Genomic DNA, 24231 nt, shown 5'->3' with positions numbered 1-24231 from the left:
GTTCTCATTCTCCTCCAATAACATGCATGGTCTCTTTCTTCTTTGACAAAAGGTGTTCTTGGTTGAAAATCATAGACTATTTTTCTGATATACTGAACCATGATCACACGCTTAATTAAGAGACAAGATTATTTAAAATCAGTCATGTTGGTGACAAAAGTTGTACTTTAAGAACAAAGTTAAGGAGAATTTTAATGTCTACCGATAAAAGAACAATGACAACAAACACATATGAGAACGTATGCATGAATTCTAATTTACTCATATCTCATTTTATTCTTGATATCGTTTAATTTCCTTTCATATTCTTATGATATTTATCACATTTTGCTTGTAAATGAAAGTGTAAAAAAATTATTATTACGTATGACGGAATGCTGAAAATTGTAACATTGCCATGAGTTTGAATTTTTGTTTTTATGACAGGGAAACTAGGAAAAAGAAAGACAAAAACTACAACGCTATAAAGCGCGAAATAAAAACACCTCTGACATTCTCAGAAACACCCAGCATAAGAGTTTATATTTCTACAATGAAGCAGTAAATTTAAGCCAAAACAGTATGATACTGCTATTAGTATTATCGTTGGTAACAGAGTTAGCTAACAATCATTCAATTTTTTTTAACTAATGTGAATGATGAAGGCAAAGAAGAAGATGAAAATGAAAAAAAAAATCATAAACAGCCAACAATTTTTTGGACTAATGTAAGTGATGATTTTTTTTCAGATTTTTTTTTTCTTCTTAAATCTAAGAACTAAACCAACAAGTTTAAACAAATTGAAGGACCGAATAGTAACAACAAAGCTTTATCTTATTAGGTAATCGGCTGCATTCACAAACACACGTCCATTAGCCACAATTAAAAGCAAAAGTTTTAGGAATATTGTTTTCCATGAGCTCTCCCTTGACAACTAATTATTTAAAAGTTCCTTTTAATATTCCACTCCTCTTTTGCATAGGACTAATTAAACATCATGCAATTTATTCTTTTAATTGTTGTTTGTGGTAGCCTTTTTTGTACATGACCAAAATGATACTCCCTCCATAAAAAATAATAATTAATTCACATGCTAATTGAGAAAATTAGTTAACATTATTTGGTTCTACTAATTTCATTTTAAAATAATTTTTCATAGATGATCTTTCATTAAAATTTGATACTAAAATAAAAAAGAGGTATTTAAAAATATAATCTCAATTAAATAAAGAGAATTTTTAGAAATAATATTATTAAATAAGATAAAATTAATTACAATTTGTTTATATTAATCTACCATTCATGAGATCCTTTTCTAATTTATATTTGAGTCCGGAGAAAGAGTTTATTCTAAATTAATTCCTACCACACAAATGTGATTTAATGCATTTCAAAATCCGCATCAAACTATTTTTGTCTCAAACCTAATTTAGCTTTTAATTGTCAACTACTTTCTTCAGTTACAATTAATATAGGCGTAGGGCAACATTGTTTGACCGCTGCTCATTTAATGTTGAAGTTGCCACATTTTACAATTTTAAATTAGATGAAAAACAAATCAATTACTATCCTATAATTACAAATTACTTAACGAATTAAAAATAATAATAATATTAAAATTTACATATAGAATATATATATATATATATATATATATATATATATATATATATATATATATATATATATATGTGTGTGTGTGTGTGTGTGTGTGTGTGTGTGTGTGTGTAAAGTTTATAATAGAAATGAATTAATAATTTTTAATATAATAAAATTAGGGTTAAATATTTAAGAGGCGAGCGAGGAACATTTGCGATAAATGATTTGTTTGTTTGTCTGTTCGGTCTAACGTTACAAGTGGTGGGTTTTACGTCTTCTGGTTCCAAGACTTGTTGAGGTTGTGGTCGTGGTTGATGCACGGGTAGTGTAGGTAGTTATTGGTAGGACTCTAGGAGTGATTGAGATCCAAAAAGGTAGAATAATAATGGTGGCAGCAGGTTCTGTTGGTGCATGCAATGCATGCATATGCTATAGATGGGTGCTATATTCGAAATGGTCTTGTTTTGGTTATAAAAGTGGTCATTCTATGCTTAAGTAGTTATGTACGGTTTTGTTTAGCCGTAGCAAATATGGAAACGCCACAATAGTTAGGGTGAAGGTCAATAGAGTGGTTTGCATAGAGAGAGGAAGAAGAAATATATTGACTGAGGTTTATGAAAATTGATATAACAAGACACAAGTATTCTTAATTAAATAATCCAAAATTTAAATTAGAATTAATTTTTAGGTATGAAATAAATTATATTAAAAATGAAATAATTATCTTTTATCTTTGAAAAAAAATTACTATTTTCAGTTAAAATTACTTATAAGGTGAATTTAGATAAAGAAGTTACACGATTAATTTAACTTAATTTATACTATAAAAATCTATATTAACTATTTTTTTTTTATAAAATGCCCAATGAATTGTGTTACAAAAATTTAATCAATTTTGATGAATGTTTGATACAACTTAATATTTAATTTATTTTTAAAAGTTTATATACAATGGCTTTTAGATTCATAAATTAATTCAGACATAGATTCACATACTCAAAGTCAGAAATACATATTGAAGACTAATATATACTGACAAGAAGAACAAACTAGAGATGAGAGAAAAAAATGTCTCAACATTTTAAGTTGTTCCTCACGTAGGATTCATAAACTTATCTTACAGACACATCTTAATAATAAATAGTAGTACTATTTAATTCTTCAAATCAATTATTACCAAATTAATATAAAAGAAAAGGGTAAAAAAAATTACGGCCAAATTGTAATTTTATTTGGTTTTCCTAATTTTTCAAATTCATCATTTGAGTTCTTGTAGATTTTAATTGCAACATTTAGTCATCTTAATCTTATAAATTAGTATTTTGGTCTTCTTGATAGATTATTAATAAATAATTTTGATTAATTGAGTTGTGTAGTTAATTATAAATTAATAAAAACTATTACTTATAACAAAATTAAATAAAAATTTATTCATTATAATTTTCTGCAACAATGTGCTCTTCATCTCCTCCGCAAACACGTTTTCTATCTTCATTGCACACGACTCCAGCGTCTATAACATCATATTAAGATTAATAGTATTTTATTAAAGTTTTTAATAATTAGTAATTTTTATTTTATAATTAATTTAATATCTTTAATAATCACAATTAATAATTAATAATCTATCAGGAGGACTAAAATTATAAATTTATAAAACTAAAAAGATCAAATTTAACAATTAAAAATCTAAGAGGTCCAAAATCATGAATTAAAGGGATCAAATTTATAATTTAGCCTAAAATTATTTGATTACAAATATAAATATTTATAATCTTTAAAATATATTATAAAAGGAAAAATATTAAAAAAAGAAAATAAATAACACTCAAACATTTTATTTTAAAAAGGAAAAATATAACTATTTCAATAATGAAGACTATAAAAAATATATATTTATAAAAAATAGTATATTTGTCTTAAAAGACAGAAACGTGTCATTATTTTTACAATGAATACTATAAAAAGGAAAAAATATTTTTAAAAAAAAATACATGAGTAATACTTAAATATTATTATTTTTTACAATTAAAATCTTTAAATAAAATTAATGAATTTATTATCAAAATATTATACATTGTATATATTAAAAAAATAGATTAAAAAAAAAAGGTGACCATGACCCCCTCTTCACTCTATAAGTTTATGTATGACTACTTCACATCAATACCAAGAAGAAAAAAAAATGTGTTGCAGGGATGCTTAAGAAACAAATTTTTAATATTTTTTGACAAATGCTAAACTAATGTTCCTTATTCCTTTAGGATCGATATCGATTAAACTGTAATGTATGCATAGCAAGAATAAAGCTTAAACTGTATGAAGAAAATTAATTACCAAATAGTTTTATATTTAAAAATATAAGTGTGTTACTTGAAAATTAAATATAAAAAACAAAACAGAAAAAAATGTAAAATTAATTAATAGATTATATATAAACTCCTGCAGGAAAATTTGATGCAATACTACTCAAATATATACATAATTTTAATGGTATAAAGATAATTTTAAAATTTTTATTATGTAATAGTTGTTTTATATAGAATCATGTTTTTGTTTATGAATAGAAATTAAAAAATCTCTCAGCATAAATCCTGAATTCCTTTCTTTATAAAAGTACTAGTATATTTATCTTTGTCGTCAAATAACTCTATGGTACGTGGATATCGTATCGTATAAGGTCAACAATGATGTATCTATCTACTACCTACCAGCATGGGTACGGATAGCTATCACTCGATCAACATTTATGAGGTATCCAAAAACAAATACCCCGCATGCAATTGATATTTTACTAAGGTTATTTGGAAAAAGAATATAAAGGTAGTTAAAAGTTGAAAAGTAAATTGATAATTGAAATGATGAAATCCATAAATAAATTTTAAACGTACTCTAAAAGTTTAAAATATAATTAAAATTTATTGCTAAAAAAATGTGTAAAATAACTTTACGAAATTTATTAACTTGTTGTTTAGTTCAAATGGTGAAATGATGAAATTCATAAAAATAAAATTTAATCAAACAAACTTTTTAAGTAATAAAAAAATTGAAAAATAACTAAAAATATTTAACATAAGTTGTAACTAATTAAGTTTTGGTTATTTTATAGAAAAATAATCCTATTCTTATAATTTTTTTTATATCTTTTATATAATTATTTTATCTCATAATAATTTTTTCTCTTCATATCTCTCTCTTTTTACAGTAGAACTTATTGCGACAAATAACGAGAATAAGATTATTAAACAATCAGAATCAAAATTAATATAATGAGTTAATAATATGATTAAAAGTTTAATACACATGCAATTAATGTAAGGTAATTGTAAAAGTTTTTATACATTTTTTCTAAGAGTAATGCTAGCAAGAAATTCTTTTACAAATTTTTCCTAACAAATTAATTATTAGTTTAAATTTATTGAAAATTAAAAAAAACTGTTTATAAAACTCATTAAACAAGAAATGAGAATCACAAACTAATTATAATTATTATAAAATTAACAAATTTAATGTATGCAACGATTAATGATTAGAAGAATTCTCTGTTTAAAATTTAGTTAGAAGAATTGTCCATTAATGTTAAAATTATAGTAATAACTTGATCAGAATTGTCGGTTAATTAGAAAGGGTTGAAGAAAAGGCAACGAATGTGATTGAGTGGTAATTATGATCTCCAAAAAGGTTCTGGTTGCCCCTATAAAAAATAAAAAAAAAGTGGAAGAGATATAGCTATATTTTTGCAATTAAGTTGCACATTTAAGTTAACACGTCAAAGCTCAGACGTAAACGGGAGACTAGAGAACTCTTTCATTCATCACCAATATCCTTCAATTCTCATTCATTTTTCCTTTACTTTTCAAGTTTAGTTCCACCAATCTATTGGAGATCATGGGTTATGAGTATCTTTTGGGAGGGATTATAGCTTCTAGCTTGGTGCTTGTGTTTGTTGTATATGGTTCTGTCTCAAAGAAGATGACCAAAGGTTCAGTAGTACATGCAGAAAGTAATGGTGGTAGTATTATACGGACATCATCAGAAAATAGAAACCACCATCAAGAAATCTCAGAAACTACGGACATCATCATTGTCGGTGCTGGGGTTGCTGGTGCAGCCCTTGCTTACACACTTGGCAAGGTAGAACAAACCTTTTCCTGACAGGACTTTGTGAAATCCAATCCATATATGTGATGTTTTTTCTTAGTTACAACCTGCAAATATGTTTTGATTCATAGATATATGCAAAACTTATGTTGCGGTAAAATAATAATAGTGTTAGAAACTCATGTTTGATTGCCAGAAAGTTTCAAGAGGTTGGAAGAAAGAAGAGTACTTTTTTAAGTGTTAATCTGAATAAAATTATACAAGTGATATATATATATATATATATGCGCGCGCGCGCGCGCATAAGTTTATTTAGGCTTCATAGAACATTTATTCTAGAGATAGATTTCCCATATTTTTATTTTCATGAATATATTTTTCTTGCAACCAGACAAAAAATAAAAAGTTAAACTGTGGGAAGTCCAATATCTCTTCCTTTCCATGATCTGTTCTTAGAAAAACAACACAAACTACATATGCAGTCAGATTCAGACTTCTAGTTATATATAAGCTCTCTGGTAATAAGAGGATCAATGATGTTGCTCTTTGGTTCTTGCTTCAGGAAGGAAGGCGAGTGCATGTTATTGAAAGGGACTTGACTGAACCAGACAGGATTGTGGGGGAATTGCTACAACCTGGGGGTTATCTCAAGTTAATTGAGTTGGGTCTCCAAGGTAAGCAAGCAAGAAACGTGTCACATTTTATGGCACATAAGTAGATGGATGGAAGATTGTGTGAGAATTGAAGTAATCAATCTTAGGTGTGAACTCCCTTGCCTCTGCTTGGTTAAATTCAAGGCTCTTATTAACAGATTAATGTTGTGAGTTGTTGCAGATTGTGTGGATGAGATTGATGCTCAGCAAGTCTTTGGCTATGCTCTTTACAAGGATGGGAAAAATACTAAGCTTTCTTACCCCTTGGAAAAATTTGCCTCTGATGTTTCTGGAAGAAGCTTTCACAATGGCCGTTTCATACAAAGGATGCGAGAAAAAGCTTCATCTCTTCCAAAGTACAAACTCTTATAATCTTTTTTGTTTTTTTTTTTAAGTTTCTGAAAAGGTTTTTTTCTATATAAAAAAAAAATCCTTTCCTTTCTTTACATGATCTTATTGTTCCAAATTTTGTGCAGTGTAAAATTAGAACAAGGAACTGTCACATCTCTACTAGAAGAAAATGGAATCATCAAAGGGGTAAACTACAAATCCAAGAGTGGACAAGAGGTCACAGCTAAGGCTTCCCTCACCATAGTATGCGATGGCTGTTTTTCCAACTTGAGACGTTCTCTTTGTAACCCAAAGGTAAATATGCTAGTTCTCTCTTTTATTTATTACCTTGTTATTTGATTTTGACTTTATTGATGATTAATTTTTGTCAAAAAATTTGGTTAGTCAACTTTAGTAGAGTCTCCTCTTCAAAGCATGTTTTTTTTTTTCTATCACAAGACATCAAGTTGAGACTTTATTTAAAGGTTCTCAGTCCAATTCGAGTTGAAGTCAAACTAACTAATGTTGGTTTCTATTTGTGTTTGCTGGTACTTAAATGGGTTTATTTGTATATTTATTTATGCAGGTTGATGTGCCATCTCATTTTGTTGGTCTGGTTCTAGAGAACTGCAATCTTCCGTATGCAAACCATGGGCACGTTATCTTGAGTGATCCTTCTCCCATTTTGTTTTATCCAATTAGTAGCTCTGAGATTCGGTGTTTGGTTGATGTTCCTGGCCAAAAATTACCTTCCCTTGGTAATGGTGACATGGCACGTTATTTGAAAACAGTAGTAGCTCCCCAGGTACATATATATCGTAGTCTTTGGCTTGGCTTAGTATTCAAAACAAGGAACATATTCTTCAATTCAACTAATGGAAGAAATTGTGTGTTTCAGGTTCCTCCAGAGCTGCGTGAGTCTTTTATAGCAGCAGTTGAGAAAGGAAACATGAGAAGCATGCCAAACAGAAGCATGCCTGCATCTCCTTATCCTACACCTGGCGCCCTTCTCATGGGAGATGCCTTCAACATGCGTCACCCTTTAACCGGAGGGGGAATGACTGTGGCTTTGTCTGACATTGTTTTGCTAAGGAACCTTCTTAGACCCCTGCATGATCTGCATGATGCTAATGCTCTTTGCAAATATCTTGAATCATTCTACACCCTGCGCAAGGTGAATATTAAGAGTTCAATAGTCATGCACGCACGGATAGAATAAAAGTATATTTTATCAACTAATTAGAAAACATCCTAGTTCCTTAGTATATACTACGACTTTGGTATTTATTATAAAAGTTAACAAGTTTATTTTACTTGACAAATTTTAATTGAATAATCTTGTAAGAAACCTTTACATTGTTTTCTTAACCTTTGTCATGGTTTATCAGTATTGGTTTGACCAAATTTAATGTAGTTCCTGATTGTGTTTTGCAGCCAGTGGCATCTACAATAAACACACTAGCTGGGGCACTGTACAAGGTGTTTTGTGCATCCCCTGACCCAGCTAGTAAGGAAATGCGCCAGGCATGTTTTGATTATTTAAGCCTTGGAGGTGTTTTCTCAGATGGACCAATAGCTCTACTCTCTGGTCTAAATCCTCGTCCATTAAGCTTGGTTCTCCACTTCTTTGCCGTGGCTATATATGGCGTTGGTCGCTTACTCATACCATTCCCTTCTCCAAAACGCATGTGGATTGGAGCTAGATTGATTTCCGTGAGTATTTCTTGCATTTCTTGTAGACATAATCTTTCACATATCAATCATAATCTTAGCTGCAACAATATCGTATTACAAATTATGAACAATTCTTGCACGAGTAGAGTTTTTTTTTTATCAACAAATATTAATTGTGTGTATGTTAATTTTTGTTAGAGAGAGGATTCAAACCCACCACCTCTTCTCTCTTCACCACCAAACCAACCTTACATAAACGTAGAGTGTTTAATATTCCAATAAATCAATACGGTCTTTATATTTTGAATTTTGATTACTTGAGTCCGTAAGTGTTGTGGTCATACAAGAATTGCTCCCAAAATATCAGTTAATGGTACAACAAAATTTATGATTTTGAATCAATCTTGTTCTTGGCATTTTCAGGGTGCATCTGCTATCATTTTCCCCATTATCAAGGCTGAAGGAATTAGACAAATGTTCTTCCCAGTAACTGTGCCAGCATATTACAGAACACCCCCTACCAATTTGGATGATTAAGTACACTTCTTGGAAGGAAAGTCATGAATTCATAACATAATCTGTGCCCGCATTCTTTGTAACTGTGATTAGTCCTACCAAAAGGAATAAGAGAGCCTAGAGGGGAATTTTGTTAAAAGGCTCCACATATTAGGGCACTGGTTTTGTGCGTGTGCAATATACTACTATCTTGTTTTAATAAAACTTTTTAAACGTATTGTCTACTTTAGGACGAAATCTAAGTTTCCAAGTCAATCTTCCAAATATCAGAGGTAAAAAATGTACGCTTTGGCTTTAATAACAAGTCCTTGATTTTTGGCTATTAGTATATATCATTGCTGTATGCCTATCACTTATTAAAAAGACAAATAATATAATGTAAAAGATATGCCATTGTGTAACGTGATAAAAGCAGCAAAATGAAAGAGTCAATAGTGACTAGAAATATGAGTAACTTAGGAAATATCTTCTGGACTCTAACGAAAATGAAGACTTTGATTTTAAGTGGAGAAAAAGTATGGGGACAATAAATCGTTGGTAAGTAATACTCAACTGATCCGGGATTGGAAGAGGGAAGACTTCTAAAAGTACAATATTTTGATGCTAAATGTTAAGTAGGATCATAAATTTTATAATTATAATACCCGTCATAGTCAGACTCCTTTGAATGTCCGAAAACTTCTGAAATACAATATGCTCAATATTGCGTACACAGATTTATTTAACTATGAAAAAATACACAAAAACTAAGAAATAAGTTAAGCAATATTTATTTGTTATTAGTATGATAATATGTGTTTTTTTTTTCATTTAAATCCATAACACAATTTGACAGTTTTTAGTGAGATTATAATTAAAAATGAAATATATCAAATATACTTATATTAAAATAGTTGATTGAACTATGACTAACAATGTAAGAAAATATGAAAGTATTACTTTCTTAAGAGTATAAAATGTCCAAGAATATTGAGTTTATACTAAATTTTATAATATTTCATCCTTAATTTCATTCATTTTAAAATAATTTGACAAACTTAAATTTCTTTAATTTCTATCTCTAAATTGAATTTCATTTTTAAAAAAAGTTGAAAACTTTAAAATAATTATATATCATAATTTAAATTGTTGATTGTAAATTTAAAATAATTTATAAATTCAAATATATTTATTTATCATAAAATTTAATTACAATATAATTTATATAATAAAAACATTAATTATTATAAGTTTTAATTATATAAAAATAAGGATTCATTTTATACAATATATATACAAGCTAAAATGCTAGCTCTGATTACATAAAAAATTAATTAATTTTTAATATACAACATTTTTAAATTAATCTCCAATTAACTTTTATTCTTTTTTGGTTTTTAAAAGTTACAGAACTTATGCATTTTTATTTTTAATCTGATGAGAATTAAAAATTAAAGATTAATAATGTATTAAAAGTGCATAACTTTAACCCCATCTAGGGATAGGATCCATTGCTGACACCTCTCTCTCTCTCTCTCATCGTGAACGTGAAGACAGGGATCGCGACGAGCGGCACCACCGTCAGTGATCGAAGAGAAACTTCAACAAAGGAACCTGCCGCTGCCACCTCCAACGTGCAATTCAACCCTCTTGCAGCCACAAATTGGTACTTTTTGCTGCATCCATCATCATCTTCTTTTCAATTATACACCATTGAATTGAAATACCATCATGTACATGCTTTTGCTTTAGTTCACTTTTTGTGTGATCATGGTTCCCCAATGTGGTGAGATGAGACAGGCAACATTGTTTTTACTGTTTTCTGCATTTTAGGGATCCAACGTTAATGATAATTTGACTGCTACCTTCTATTCCCTAAAACCTGTTTGGGATTGGGATTGGGAATTTTGGATTCAATTTTGAAATGGAAAAAGCTTTTCTTCAGGGTTTTGCACTTAACAACAACAAGCCGTTTAATATATTAAAAGACTGAATGGTACTTGTGGTTGTAACCACAAGATTTTAGGTTCTTTGATTAATATTTTGCATTGATAGGGCCTCTGGAACTTAGCAACGTCTGTAATGTGTGAATTCATAGTTTTGTTTGTTTTGGTTTAATTTTTCATTTGATCCCTATACTTCGTCTTTATGTTTTAGTCCCTACACCTAGAAATTACTTGTTTTAGTCTCTATACTCGCACCTTTTAATTCGTTGACAGATATTATAATTAGAAAGTGTGTGTAGGGACCAATTGAGTAATTAAACCTTTCAATTTTTGCTTTTTCCTGCTTATTTGGTGTCTTACCCCTTCCCAGTACAAAGCAGCTCAGCATCCTATAGTTGTTTTCGTTATTTTTGTGTATGTTATTCATTCAATTAAAGTCTCATTCCTGTTCTTTCTTTTGGGTAATATGGTCAGCCACTCAAATGGATTTGGAGACAGAAAACAGATTAGCTGCCATGCTCATGAGGGAAGCAGCAGAATTACGGCGGCAGTCTGAAAGGGAAGGAGTTCTAGCTTATCTAAGGAAGCCTAATATACATACCCGGCCAAATTCACGTTTTCTTACTGCAACTGTACGTGGAGTGCAACAAGGTTATCTCTTAGTCACTTATTTTAGATAGAGCTCCTTTACTATTATTCTACATTGTCTTATGTTTAATGGTACGTGGAGTTCTGTCATTTTTGTTGGAATTAGGCAATAATATTTATATTACTGCTTCACAGTTTGATCTATCCTGATTGTGTTAATATCTCTTTTAATTTCTCTATTCTGTGAATGCTGGGTATACCCATCAGTGTGAAACAATTCTTATTGAACTTTATTTTTTGGGGGGGTAGGAAGGAGCAAGGAGGGAAACACTTACTGTTGCTAGATGATAAAAAAATTCCATGCATATAGTTCAATGCAGCTTATTTACTTACGCAATGAGCCAGTATTACTCAAGTGCAAGTGGTTCCTGGCAAAACATGATTGTTACTAAATGAACCTCATGACTACTTCACCCAAGTCAAATATTGAAATTTAACTTCATTTCTCAAATGTTTGTGACAGGATCACCATCCTCCTCTGTTTGTGAATGTTGTACAGTAAATAGGATGTCTATATGTTGAGCTGATAGTTTATTTTTATGAGTTATACTGAATTGAATTTCTTTTGGTGTTTTCTACCAGCAAATCGAGCTGTGGAAGTGAATGAGATGTGGCGATTACGGCAAAAAGAACTGGAGCTGGATAAATGGGTTAAAGAAAAATCAATAGATAGAAGCCATAGGGATGATAAGTCATCTAGAGGCACAGGAAGACATGCTGATATTGATAATAGCACTAGGACCTCCTCTGCTTCATGTTCAAGTAAAAGAGAATATGAGCTGGAGAGATGGGTTAAAGACACATCAAAAGATAACAGCAGTAGTGAAAGAAGCCATAGGGATGGAAACTCATCAAGAAGCCCAGGAAGACATGCTGTAGTGGATAAAAGCACTATTGCCTATACTTCAAGCTCAAGTGAAAGAGCCCATGAGCATGGTCTGGAAGGTTTAAAGGATGACGAGCTTGAGGAGTTTCTACACTCAAGGTATTATATCTCTCATGCTTTCTGTTGTTTTATGAGCATGCATACCTTCACGTAATATCTATTTCCCTCTACTGATTATTTTAAACTGAAAAAACTCCATTTTGGTGCAGGACCAAACGAGGCAGAGGTGCTGTTGGTCCAAGGATGGATGAGACTGGACCTTACCTTCCTCATTCAGACAGGGAGCCTAATACTAGTCCCGATGTTAGGGAACGTCGTGTTATTTACGGTCCAGAGAAGCTGCTGTCGTTGAGACCATATAAATCTTCTGATGAGGATGAGCTTCATGAACAAAGGCGGAAAAAGAGTAAAAAGTCTCATTCTAAGAACTCAGACAAGGAGCGTTCAAAGAAGCACAGGTCCAAAGATAAATCTAAGCATAAGAAAAAGAAAAGGGAGGAGAAAAGAAGTAAACGTCATCACTGAGTTTCTTCTGTAACTTGATATTCTCAGGTGAAGGGTATAACTAGCGGATACAGGCAATTGGGATGAAACTCGTGTTTGTACTGTGTAACATCAAATGCAACACCAACCAGGTTGGCCATCTGATGCAAAAGTAATTATTAATTTCAATTGACTTGTGTTAAGGAAGAATATTTAAGCTAGTTGTTTGCCCACTTAAAAATTAACTAAAGACTATCCATCATTGCACTTGATTTGGTTTCTTAATCCTTCACCATTGGTTGCTTGTCTTGGCTTTCACCCTCATTACGTTGTTTTGAGCATATCACCTTCTGTTTCATCAACTGGTCAACCTCACTACCATGAATGGCATGGAGATTTTCTTCACCCGTATCATATTAAAAGTTTATCTTTCCATCTTCACCCCACTATAATTACATTCACTTCGATGTTTTCACACGATAGTATGAGTCATGGAATTTTTGCACAATGACAAACCAGAAATTATGTAACGTGAAGAAAATTCTATACTCCAAAGCCCTACAATACCATCTGGGCCCGGCCGAAATGTCCCCCATTGTTGATGACATGTCGAGGTTTAGCCACTGTCTCATTTGGCCTACCAATACCAATTTACCAGTAGATTTGTTGGCCAATGTTAAAGTTCTCGAATGATAAATAATATTTTGTAGTTAAGGGAGCCGCATATTCAGAAATGATACTCCAAGCACATTGCAACAATATACCTTGTCTATGTTTTGGGGAATATCTTCTGGACTTATGGTATATACATTTTTGTTCGAAATACTGTTAAACGTGAGCACTTTGCCATGTCAAATAGTATTTATTAACTATTAAACACTAAGATAAGTATGTGAAAGACAGCTGGCTGGTCTAATGAAAATATTATTGTCACGACTCACGAGTCTTCAAAATCATGATCTGTCCCATCAAAGACCTCTTCCTACACATAAATATTGATGTCAATATAAGATTTCAAGAGCAAAATAAAATTACTCAGAGTGACCTTAATTTAGTACCTGTAAAAGCTCTTCAATGACATCCTCCATCGTAATTATTCCAACAGCAGCTTCTTTTTCTGGTAGCTTTGGAATTGAATTTCAATCTATTTCCAAAATATCTGAGTACATATTCTTTGACCATTTTCTGCTCTGAGGACTACCCTTCTTCAAGTTATTTGGGTTTGGAAAGCTTTTCCATTTATGGCATGACATCTTGGTTTTCAATTTTTTCTCTCGGGGAGGCTTCTCACCATCAATATCCACCTTTGCATCTCTCGCTGAGTCTATTTCACAGGCATTGGAGACACATGGAGAACTTATTGTGATGTGCAAGAAGTTTTCAGTTTGCATTGTTTAACTTGATTACAGCATGTGCTTACCATAGGCATTATTATTGGAAGATTGATAACCTGTCTTGCCACAGTGCTTGACCACAATAGCCATGTGGCTATGGCCCTTTTGGAACTCATTCAAAATATCATATAGTGGCATCGTTTCTGGAACCCTGTTAATATATGTAATTTTTAGATATGAATGTATGGTAATATAATGCCATTAATTTGAATTTCAGTGGATATAATATGTTAGTATTCATTAAATTTGGAAAACATAAACAAAATACCTTGCAATTCTGCATATGGTCACACTTTTCACGGGTGCTTCATCTTCTGGGTCAATTGTCCATACATTCTTGATCTGAAAGTAAGAAGTGGTTAAAGCAAACGTAATGTACAATCATAAGAAATAATAATCCTCTTGGAAGAAAGTTGACACGCTCAATCTCAATGAAATTGATGCAAAACTATTTTGTGGATTAACGTTTTCACATAATGCAAAATGGCTGTTATTGATGGATTAAACTAAGATTTCGTAGGCTGATCATAATGGACAGGGACTCTGCTATGCCCATTCTCCAATATCAGATTCATCAAATACCTGATTATAATGGACAGGGACTCTGCTATGCCCATTCTCCAATATCAGATTCATCAAATACCTAATTAATAATAACCCTTGCTGATAGAAAATTGTAAAAAATGCAAAAGCTAGAGCTACATTTATAATTTTTTGAGACACGTTACCTATCAAGCTTTGAATGAATGTCAATACAATATGTTTCAGTTATGGGAGTCATGGCATCACCGGCTGTCTTCTCAGCAAGTTCCAGTGCTCCAGCAATGATGGTTGTTTCATGATATGTCAGTTCCCCACCTTTTCCAGCCTAAAACAATACATCATTAGTGCACAACATAAGGAAACATGAGTTTCCAAATGGAGTCTAAGTAACCAGAAGAGAAGATGATGACATTATTCACATTGAAAAAGAAAAGGCAGTGAACTTATTTTTTTTAAAAAAATAGACCATAGACATACTTCACTAGAGACTATCTTGCTCGATCAAGGTAGGAAGAAAATGTAGTGAACTGCAGCATACTGATGAAATAAATGAAGAGCACTGAAAACAAGTCTTCAATTTCAAGAGTAAATGAACTAACAAACTTATGAATTATAGATCCATGCATTTGTTTCAACCCAAAGAAGCATCATGTAGCTCTGAATCTGATTCAAACCTTATGGCCATGCAGATATACTAGTGTTTTCAATTCAGCTCTGTGGAAAAGGGCTTTATGTCGATGCCCCAGCAAAAAGTCCAACAGCTGGAATTCCAAATAAATGCGCAAAAAGTCAACAAGGAAAAGAAAATCAAGAAATAACAAATTAAATTTGGTCAAGTTACTCAAAATAACACTGAAGAAGTATCAATATAAATTCTGCTTTATGTATGTCACCTTACTAATTAGATATGCAACAGGAAAGCATGGCTCAGATCTCAATTGTATTATAACTTTATGATGAGGACTACATGACTCAGATCTCAATTGTATGTTTTATGTCTTATTTGTTGTTGTTAAGATAAAATATGAATCACCTAGTCTTCATTTAACTGTTCAAAGAGAAACTTTGTTTCCTAAGGTAAAAAGTAAAATCCAAAACACTAGATTAGAATGCTTTCAACTCAAAGCTCAATACATGACATAAACTTGTAATTTCTAAACAACAGAGATGAACTCATGTTTACATGGTGATGTTCCATAAGGCAAGGAGAGAAATTACCGGCATTGTTGCGATCCTGAGGGGTTCCAGACTTAGCAAGGACCTCAAGATCAACGAGACTCAATGACATGAGTCCTAAGGTGAGCCCTGACATCAATCCAGCGAACATCAAAAGCAGCACAACTATAAGTATGCGTTTGTAAAACTCCATATCACAGCACTTATACTCCACCCCCATTGAAACCACTCCGGACACACACTAACACAGTGTCCTCGGTGGTGGTGTTTTTGCCAAATGTATAGTATGGTTATATGTTTGGGTTGGGGAGTGATCATAGTTATAGATGATTATGTAGCTTGGAAGGGAAGTGCAAGAATTGTTCTCTCGAATGGTATTCTTGATTCTTATTCTGTTCCCCTTCTTCGGTTAAACATATAAATGAATGTTACTCGCAAGCACCACTACTTGTTCAAACAGACATTCCAAAGATAGTAGTACTTGTTTTTCTAAGACAAAGGTAACACCACCAAGAGCATATTCAATGATACAATTGTCATGATAATTGCTTAACTAATTTCTAATGGGCCTTAAAATGTCACATGAAAGTAACAAGTTTTGTCTTCAGTTATTAAAATATATATAATTGTCTTGTCTGATAATGTTGTTAAAAAAATTAGTTTTATATAAGCAACTGTCCTTATATATTGTGACTTCAGTAGTTCAATTGCTCCATCACTAAAACTGCTTAATAACTAATTCACATACTTAACATATAATTGCATGTTTCTCCAATCAAATTGATCCCCCTCTGTAGTATTTCACGCCTCAGTGTTTCGCTCCCCTGCGAATTTGTTCCTGTACGCACTCTTGGGCCGTGCATCCACTTTGGGCCACTGTTCGTGTACTTATGTTGGGCCTTCTTTCTTTGCAACCCTGACCCCAAAATAGGTAAATGCTTGAAAATGAAAAAAAAATTATTGAAAAATGTTATTAATGTAATTTTACCATAATTTTAAATAACTCTTAACTTTGTAATAAAAAAAATAATTTATTAATTCCTTAACCAGTATTCTAAGAATTAGAATACTATTTTGATTTCTATTCCAAACGACTTTATTTTATCTTTCCAAAAAATTGTAAATATTTTTTTTTAAAATAAATAAGTTAATTTAATTTTTCAATTAATACATTTACTTATAATATTATCCACTCGGCAATTGATAATGAAGTTTGAATAGCGGATACTGTCTTCACTCAAAAAAAGAAAAAAAAAGTACACTGTCTTCAACTCCATTGGAACAGAAAGTATTTAATTAATTGAGTCGCCTTGTATCAATTTAAACTTCATGTAAGCTATCTCACAGCCAGGAGCTGAGATTGATCTCTTAAAGAAATAGAGTCTAAGCTAAGAAGAAACTCCTCTCTTTATATGTGTTATTCTATTCACATACTTGGAGGTTAAACTCTCAACATATGTTTAAAGGAGTCAAGTTAATTGCTACTTATATTACACCTTATGGGTTCCTTGCATTTATTTTATAGACATAAATTTTTAATTTATTTTCTATTTTTCTTATAAATATTTAATAATGCTTTAATAGTGTAATTAATCCTATTTATTTAATTATTTGTTTTTACCGCTACTTACTTTGTAGAGTAATTTAATATGTTAAATTATTATCACTTACATCATGAACTTTAAAGTAGCCCTCTTTAGATTATTACATTAAAAATGCTATGAAGGTTAATCTCTAGTCCCTTCCCTCTATATAAATGAATGAGAATTTTGATTTTATTTTCACAAACTTGTCTTCAAAAATTTTATTTTATTTTCTTAAATTAAATAAAATTGATGGTGACTTCCTTCAATTCTTATCGAGCATATTTCTATTTCTAATAAATTACACCTCATATCCTCTAGAAATGTTTAAATTATGTTGTATTCAACTTTAACTTTGAAAATTACACTCTTTTATTATAAGATTAATATTTAATTTTAAGTTAAAAAACATTTTAAATTTTTTAAGTCGAATTTAATGTTTGTGTCATTATTTATATATCAAGTTAACATAAGTGACAACGACTTACATCTCTTAATCATAAATTATAATTTTCTCTTCTTCCTCTTCTTCTTTTTAAAGATTCAATCAATCTTATTTGAAAATAAATTCATCTTTTTTTCCCTTCAATATCTTGATATATATAATAAAATAAATGGAGAAGAAAAATGCAATTTAAATAATTTTAAGAAAAGGTGCAATTAATTAAAAAATTTCTTAAAAAAAAACTGTCTCCCTTCGTCACCTTAATTACTTACCCAAGTCTCAACCATTTCACATTCTGGATTACAGTCAACACAACCATGATTATCACTTTAAAAAAAAACATAACCATGATTTTTTTTGGTTGAGAAACATACCCATGAATCTTTTCAATTATTACGGAGGAATGGAGGATGTGCCCAAATGTATTATTGTATACTGTATCTGAAAGCCTTTCGGTTCATACGCAAACGCAATCAATACAAGCATCATAAAATCAACATATTTATGTCTCATACCGCATTGCTGGCATGCTCCTCTACCTTACATAAAATACCGATGTTGATACAAATAGCATAAAGAAAATGTAAAATAAAATTTGATGTGAACGTATTAACAAAAATAGATTCTCCCATGGATCATGGCTTGTTGCGTTCCAATCACATTAATTCCACATCCCCGAATACTTTGTTTTGATTTATCTAATCTAATTACCTACGAAACGAATCTAAACACCAAGATAAGATTGTGAAATACTAATCTACCTAGTTATATAGAAAGATCATGATTGTCATGAGTCTTCAAAATGATGATCCGTCTCATCAAAGATCTCCTCCTACATAGAAATTAATATTGATGTCAATACAGGAGTTCAAGTGCAAATAAAATTGTTTAGAGTGACCTAAATTAATTTAATACCTGTAAAAGCTCTTCAATGACATCTTCCATTGTAATTATTCCAACAGCTTCTTCTTTTTCGGGCAAACTTGGAAGTGAATTTCCATCTATTTCCAGAATATCCGAGTACATATTTTTTGACCATTTTCTGCTTCGGGAACCACCCCTATTCGAATTATTTGAGTTTGGAAAGCTTTTCCACTTTTGGAGTGACCTCTTGGTCTTCAACATATTCTCTTGGGGATTCTTCTCCCCATCAATATCTACCTTTACATCTCTCACTGAATCCATTTGACAGGTATTAGAGACACGGAGAGCATTTAGTATGATGTGAATTTAATGGCATTAATTGATATTCATTCAATACAATATCAGTCATGCAAAAATGATTCAATATTTATGTTGTAGAAAAATTCAAAGATAAATACTAGTTTAACATGATACTATGTTTAAAGAATGTGTCAGAAAATGTTCCAGGTTAGTATTTCGCTTTCAGCATATGCTTACCATCGGCATTATTGTTGGAAGACTGTTGCCCTGTCTTCTCACAATGTCTGACAACAACAGCCATGTGGCTATGGCCCTTCTGGAACTCATTCAAAATATCATAAAGTGGCAACGTTTCTGGAACCCTGTTAATATATGTAATAATTTAGATATAAATGTATGATAATATAATACTCATTTATTTCGGTGGTTATATTACATCATCCATAAAAATTGCAAAACATAAAAAAAAAAAAAAACCTTGGAATTCTTCGGATGGTCACATTTTTCACGGGTATTTCTTCTTCTGGGTCAATTGTCAATAAATTCTTGACCTGAAAGTAATAAGAGTGCATGCTTAAATCTAAAGCAAATGTAATGTACAATCACAGAAATAGATGGCGTGGAGAAAAACAAATGATATGTAGAGCAAAGGAAAAGGAAATATAAATTCAAATCTTAGTCTGACTCTCAAATAATGGTTATGTCACATGTCAAGGCTAAATTTCAATTTAAGCTGCTTTAAAATTTTCTAAATTTGTGAAAAATGATGCCTTAGGGTTTATCAAAACCTAGCAACATAGTTTTGGTCGAACAGACAAAAATAATTAACTTCTGCAAATCATCTTGATGGAAAGAAAGTTAAAAGGTTGAAGCTTAAAGAAATTAGTGTAATACTGTTTGTGGTTTTTATAAGTTTTCACATAGCAGAAAATGACTGTTCAATACTGAAGGAATAAAGAAAAATAAGTGACTGTATACATAATTACATACCAGAACAAGTCCAATAATATTTGTAGGCTGCTCATAATAGACAGGAACTCTGCTATGCCCTTTCTCCAATATTAGATTCATCAAATCCCTGCTTAATAATAAGCATTCAGTTTGATGACAAAATGCTGTATAAGATACAAAAGCTAGTTTGAACTTGTAATTTTTTTGAGTCACAAATAGAGTCCTTACCTATCAAGCTTTGAATTAATATCAATAGAAAATATATCAGTTATGGGAGTCATGGCATCACTGGCTGTCTTCTCAGAGAGTTCAAGCGCTCCAGCAATGATTGTGGTTTCATCATGTGTCAGTTCTCCACCTTTTCCAGCCTAATATAATACAATTCATCATGGAACAGCAACAACATAAGGAAGCATAAGTGTCATAGTGAAGGAGTCTAAATAACCACAAGAGAAGAAGGTAAGATAACCCTCAGTGACATTATTCACATTGGAAAGTAAACTGCAGCATACTGATGAAGAAACAAGATGAGAACAGATACAATACAAGTCTTCAACTTCAAGAGACAATGAATCAATATATTTGATGCATGCCTTTCTTTCAATCCAAAAACATCATAAAGGTCTGATACAGACCTCATTGCCATGCAGATTTACAAGTGTTTTCAACTCAGCTCTGCGGAAAAGGGCTTCATGTCGATGCCCCAGCAAATAATCCAACAACTGGAACCCCAAATAAATGTAAAAATAAACAAGAAAGTAAAGAAAAGAAAAAGTTAACCAATTAAATTGGGTCCATCTTTACTCATAAAACTAAAAAAGTACTAACAAAAAATCTGCTCATTTTATGTCACCTTGCTAATTGGATAAGCAACAGGAAAGCATATCCATACAAGAACCCGGACAAATGGAGCCACCGTTGCACCAATTGCTAAGCCATACCGAGAACAAATTGATTGTGGTATAATCTACACACAAGTAAACAGAAGTCAGAGAAATTTTACACTGCAAGCAGAGCAACTGAGTCCAAAGATATTCCTATGATTCTCAATGATTGGAAAATGAACAGTAACAAGTCCGATTTACAAAACAAAACATCAACTACTTCTCAAAATTTGGTCTGAATTATTTCCAATTATTAATGAATCAAGATTGAACATGAACTTCTGACTTTGCCAATCAGTTTTTGTTGAAAGGGGTGTAGTGTACGCAGTTTCTAACTTGTGATATGCATGTACTTTATTTAAACATATAAGGAGAAAAAGCTTTCTCACCTCACCAAATAGAAGAATTAACGTTACTGAAATCAAGACAGCACCCCACGCCACAACAAGACTATCAAGAAAGATAGGAAGTGCCTGACAAAAGCACCCATATCCAATATTAGCTGGATGTTTTGGCATAAACATTTGATTAAATGCACACTAATACATATTTTTAGTTGTACCTCCATGGCTGCAGCATTACAAATTAGAAGGGTGCAAAGCAACAAATGTTGATTTCTGACAACAGGTAATATCTTCGCTGTAATCACAAAAACACAAGTTAAAACAGCTCAAGATTCAAAAACAACATCCATAACAATGTTATTACTATTTCTACAGCGACAAAGCTCTCTCATATTACCTTGGGAAGGGAAAGGCTTAAATTATGATTAAAAAACTACAGTCACATACTCACATATATCCAAGAAATTGATGGATTAAAACTGCAAATCACCAAGTACCCTTGATTTTATTTTCTACCCTGCTTCTTGTTTTCTCCAAATATTAAAATGTCACTTTAAGAAAGCTGATTAAAGCAACCTTATTTCAGTTTTAGAATTCCACAGAAATCAAAAAGATATTACATAACTAATTGACACCCCCCTCCCCCCTCCAAAAAATATATCTAAAGTTGAAAGCTCAAAAGTCTAACCTTAGTTAGTAGATGGCTTAAACTTTTAAACAATAAACAAAAATCTGAGGAAGTCACGCATGTTTTGATTATTATGTTGAGAAATTACCAGCATGTTTGCGATCCTGAGGGGTGCCAGACTTAGCGAGAACCTCAAGATCAACAAGACTCAAGGACATGAGTCCTAAAGTGAGCCCTGACATCAATCCAGCAAACAACACAAGCAGCAGAATTATCAATAACCGTATGAAAAACTGAGTTTCACAACACTGATACTCCACCGCCATTATTAAAAGTTGAAAAAACCACTCTCTTCAACTCGTTGTCGTTGATATTGTTCTTGTTTCTCAATCCTAGCTAGAGTTAGAGAAATCAGAGGTCCAACTCCATTGCTATAAAGGGTGTCCGAATTATGTTGTTGAAAAATGGTTTTGTTTAATAAATGAAATGAGATAGAAAGAGGACGAGTGTTCGGTTTGTTTGAGAGTGGTTGATATCGGATGAAGACAGCGTTGCAAAATCTATGCTAATGCTAATGCTAGCGTTGCTCTAACATAACATAATGTCAAGAAAATAAATTATAAGTCTAATTCAATTTCATAAAATTGATTTATAAGATGATTATTATTTTTAATTAATATGAGACTTAATATATTTTTTTTATCTACCATTATCCGCCATGTAACACATTCCTCTATTCAGGAATCAGGAATCAGGAATCAACACAATTTAGATTATTTTTTCAACACTTAACACTCTACAAGTATAGTACTATTTGTTTAGGTCGGTGAGAGATCATAGTCATCGAATCGATAATGTGGCTTGCGAGAGAAGGGACCCACCACAACTTGGCATTTTAATAAAGATGCCATGTGTTTTTGCGTCGGATAATGCCCTTTACTAGTTCTCATGCTGACACAACACAGCACAACTACGAGAAATGTTCTAGTTTTGATTCTTATTCTCTTCCCTTTTGGTAAATAATATTTTTCTCTTTTATAACTTAGATATGCAGTCAGGAGCTCAAGATCTTGAGATACTATTATCTATTTAAATTTTTTAAATTTCTATATACACAAATAAAGGATTAAATTAGCTTTTTACTATAAAAAAAAAACAAAGTTATTTACGAATCATAATCATGCTACATCATATAAGTCCTTTTGTTTTGGTAAATAAATGTTCCCCCTGATACTACTCGTCCGAGAGAAGATAAAGAGAATCAGAGAAAAGGAGAAAAGGAGACAAGAGTACAATACATACACATTCCAACCAAGCAGTGTGGAGGGGTTGTTTTGTTTCCTACATTTTCTTTTCTTTTCTTTTCTTTTAAGAAAAAAAAAAAGAAATAGGTTCTTTCTATTGAAAAACATGTTTAAAATGTTTCGAGGTGATTAGATTTATTTTGAATAAATAATATATACAATCTAATTTAAAAATATTTATTTTAAAGTCATATTAAAAAAATTTGTTAATTAATTAATTAGACAATATAATTTTTTTACTGACAAAAAATAATAACTTTTCTGAAAAGAATATATTAAAAGAAAAAATACTTCTATAGAAATATTTTTGAAAGTTATATTTTCTGTTTTTTTATTATCAAAGTGGAGCTTGAATCATGCAAACGTATAAAGTTTTATTTGATTCCGATGCACCGGAGTGTTCAAAATGTTGTGTGTGTGGCTATTCTGTATGTTTCTGAATAGAAAATTTTAACAATATTCTCTATCATACAATTTTCTTAACATGCATTTTTATGTTAAGATAAAATTTATATAAATTTCACTTTTATTTTTTTTAATAACTTCAAAGTTTGTTATACATATATCTTTATTAAATTTTAACCATTAACGGTTGTAATTAAACTTTATTATCTAAAACAAAATATCATCATTTGGAAAAAAGTTATTGAATAAACTACACATATTACTCTTCACTTAAGAAGAGTTAAATGTACGCACTCATGCACATAAGAAGAAATTAACTTTCTGTCAAAAAAAGATGAAGAAGAAATTAACTTTTATCGCTAAAAGTTACACCAACTTTTATACTACTTATTATCAATAACTTTATATTAAATATATTTTAATTTATCTAATCACTGAAGTATAAGAATATTTATCTTAATGTTTCTGTTAAATTTTATCAAAATTATAAAATTAAAAATATAATAAAATGATTCTTAATTATTTTTTATAAAATTTCAAAATATACGTTACCTCAACTTTTTAATATATATATATATATATATATATATATATATATATATATATAAAGTATTAA

The 24231-nt window shown here is 31.0% G+C and overlaps 4 protein-coding genes across 6 annotated transcripts; 2 read left to right on the top strand and 2 right to left on the bottom strand.

Annotated features, from left to right (window-relative positions):
- Nucleotides 1–5282: 5282 nt before the first annotated feature.
- LOC100796946 (squalene monooxygenase SE1) lies at nt 5283–9069 on the top strand. 2 transcript variants are annotated; one of them, XM_003543066.5, is made up of 8 exons: nt 5283–5712; nt 6242–6353; nt 6514–6688; nt 6809–6977; nt 7249–7467; nt 7561–7836; nt 8097–8375; nt 8760–9069. In XM_003543066.5, the coding sequence occupies exons 1-8, from the start codon at nt 5467–5469 to the stop codon at nt 8871–8873; spliced, it is 1590 nt and encodes a 529-aa protein (XP_003543114.1). In that variant the 5' UTR covers nt 5283–5466; the 3' UTR covers nt 8874–9069. The 2 variants fall into 2 exon arrangements, with proteins under 2 accessions (XP_003543114.1, XP_040864288.1); XM_041008354.1 differs by having other exon boundaries at nt 7249–7836.
- Nucleotides 9070–10328: 1259 nt separating this feature from the next.
- On the top strand, nt 10329–13079 carry LOC100796417 (uncharacterized). Its single transcript, NM_001254961.3, has 4 exons — nt 10329–10497; nt 11252–11428; nt 12008–12410; nt 12521–13079. Exons 2-4 carry the CDS (start codon nt 11260–11262, stop codon nt 12834–12836), a joined length of 888 nt encoding a protein of 295 aa, NP_001241890.2. The 5' UTR covers nt 10329–10497; nt 11252–11259; the 3' UTR covers nt 12837–13079.
- Nucleotides 13080–13152: 73 nt separating this feature from the next.
- LOC100810416 (DUF21 domain-containing protein At2g14520) lies at nt 13153–16127 on the bottom strand. Its single transcript, XM_014766279.2, is given in 8 exon segments — nt 13153–13776; nt 13853–14118; nt 14215–14339; nt 14457–14530; nt 14771–14831; nt 14917–15056; nt 15406–15492; nt 15915–16127. Coding segments are annotated over 8 exon segments (1011 nt in total). The 3' UTR covers nt 13153–13731.
- Nucleotides 16128–18508: 2381 nt separating this feature from the next.
- On the bottom strand, nt 18509–22669 carry LOC100795897 (DUF21 domain-containing protein At4g33700). Of its 2 annotated transcripts, XM_003543064.5 has the most exons (11): nt 22055–22669; nt 21497–21573; nt 21324–21407; nt 20904–21017; nt 20686–20772; nt 20279–20418; nt 20090–20177; nt 19577–19650; nt 19337–19461; nt 18851–19110; nt 18509–18767 (listed from the first exon to the last, which is right to left on the bottom strand). In XM_003543064.5, the coding sequence occupies exons 1-11, from the start codon at nt 22230–22232 to the stop codon at nt 18723–18725; spliced, it is 1272 nt and encodes a 423-aa protein (XP_003543112.1). In that variant the 5' UTR covers nt 22233–22669; the 3' UTR covers nt 18509–18722. The 2 variants fall into 2 exon arrangements, with proteins under 2 accessions (XP_003543112.1, XP_006594657.1); XM_006594594.4 differs by lacking the exon at nt 20686–20772 and having other exon boundaries at nt 22055–22563.
- Nucleotides 22670–24231: the final 1562 nt, after the last annotated feature.

Source organism: Glycine max, chromosome 13, assembly GCF_000004515.6.
Source record: "Glycine max cultivar Williams 82 chromosome 13, Glycine_max_v4.0, whole genome shotgun sequence".
In the NCBI taxonomy this organism is placed as follows: Eukaryota; Viridiplantae; Streptophyta; class Magnoliopsida; order Fabales; family Fabaceae; genus Glycine; species Glycine max.
This window is presented reverse-complemented; position numbering and strand designations above follow the sequence as displayed.

What these genes read in the sequence shown, in the direction of transcription:
- LOC100796946 (XM_041008354.1), top strand. Translation starts at nt 5,467, where the DNA reads ATGGGTTATGAGTATCTTTTGGGAGGGATTATAGCTTCTAGCTTGGTG. An exon ending in CATTCTACACCCTGCGCAAG is followed by an intron (nt 7,837 to 8,096) that starts GTGAATATTAAG and finishes TGTGTTTTGCAG; the next exon opens with CCAGTGGCATCTACAATAAA. An exon ending in TTGGAGCTAGATTGATTTCC is followed by an intron (nt 8,376 to 8,759) that starts GTGAGTATTTCT and finishes TGGCATTTTCAG; the next exon opens with GGTGCATCTGCTATCATTTT.
- LOC100796417 (NM_001254961.3), top strand. Translation starts at nt 11,260, where the DNA reads ATGGATTTGGAGACAGAAAACAGATTAGCTGCCATGCTCATGAGGGAA. An exon ending in TGTACGTGGAGTGCAACAAG is followed by an intron (nt 11,429 to 12,007) that starts GTTATCTCTTAG and finishes GTTTTCTACCAG; the next exon opens with CAAATCGAGCTGTGGAAGTG. An exon ending in GAGGAGTTTCTACACTCAAG is followed by an intron (nt 12,411 to 12,520) that starts GTATTATATCTC and finishes ATTTTGGTGCAG; the next exon opens with GACCAAACGAGGCAGAGGTG.
- LOC100795897 (XM_003543064.5), bottom strand. Translation starts at nt 22,232, where the DNA reads ATGGCGGTGGAGTATCAGTGTTGTGAAACTCAGTTTTTCATACGGTTA. An exon ending in GTAATGCTGCAGCCATGGAG is followed by an intron (nt 21,408 to 21,496) that starts GTACAACTAAAA and finishes TGCTTTTGTCAG; the next exon opens with GCACTTCCTATCTTTCTTGA. An exon ending in ATATTATTGGACTTGTTCTG is followed by an intron (nt 19,651 to 20,089) that starts GTATGTAATTAT and finishes TATTACTTTCAG; the next exon opens with GTCAAGAATTTATTGACAAT.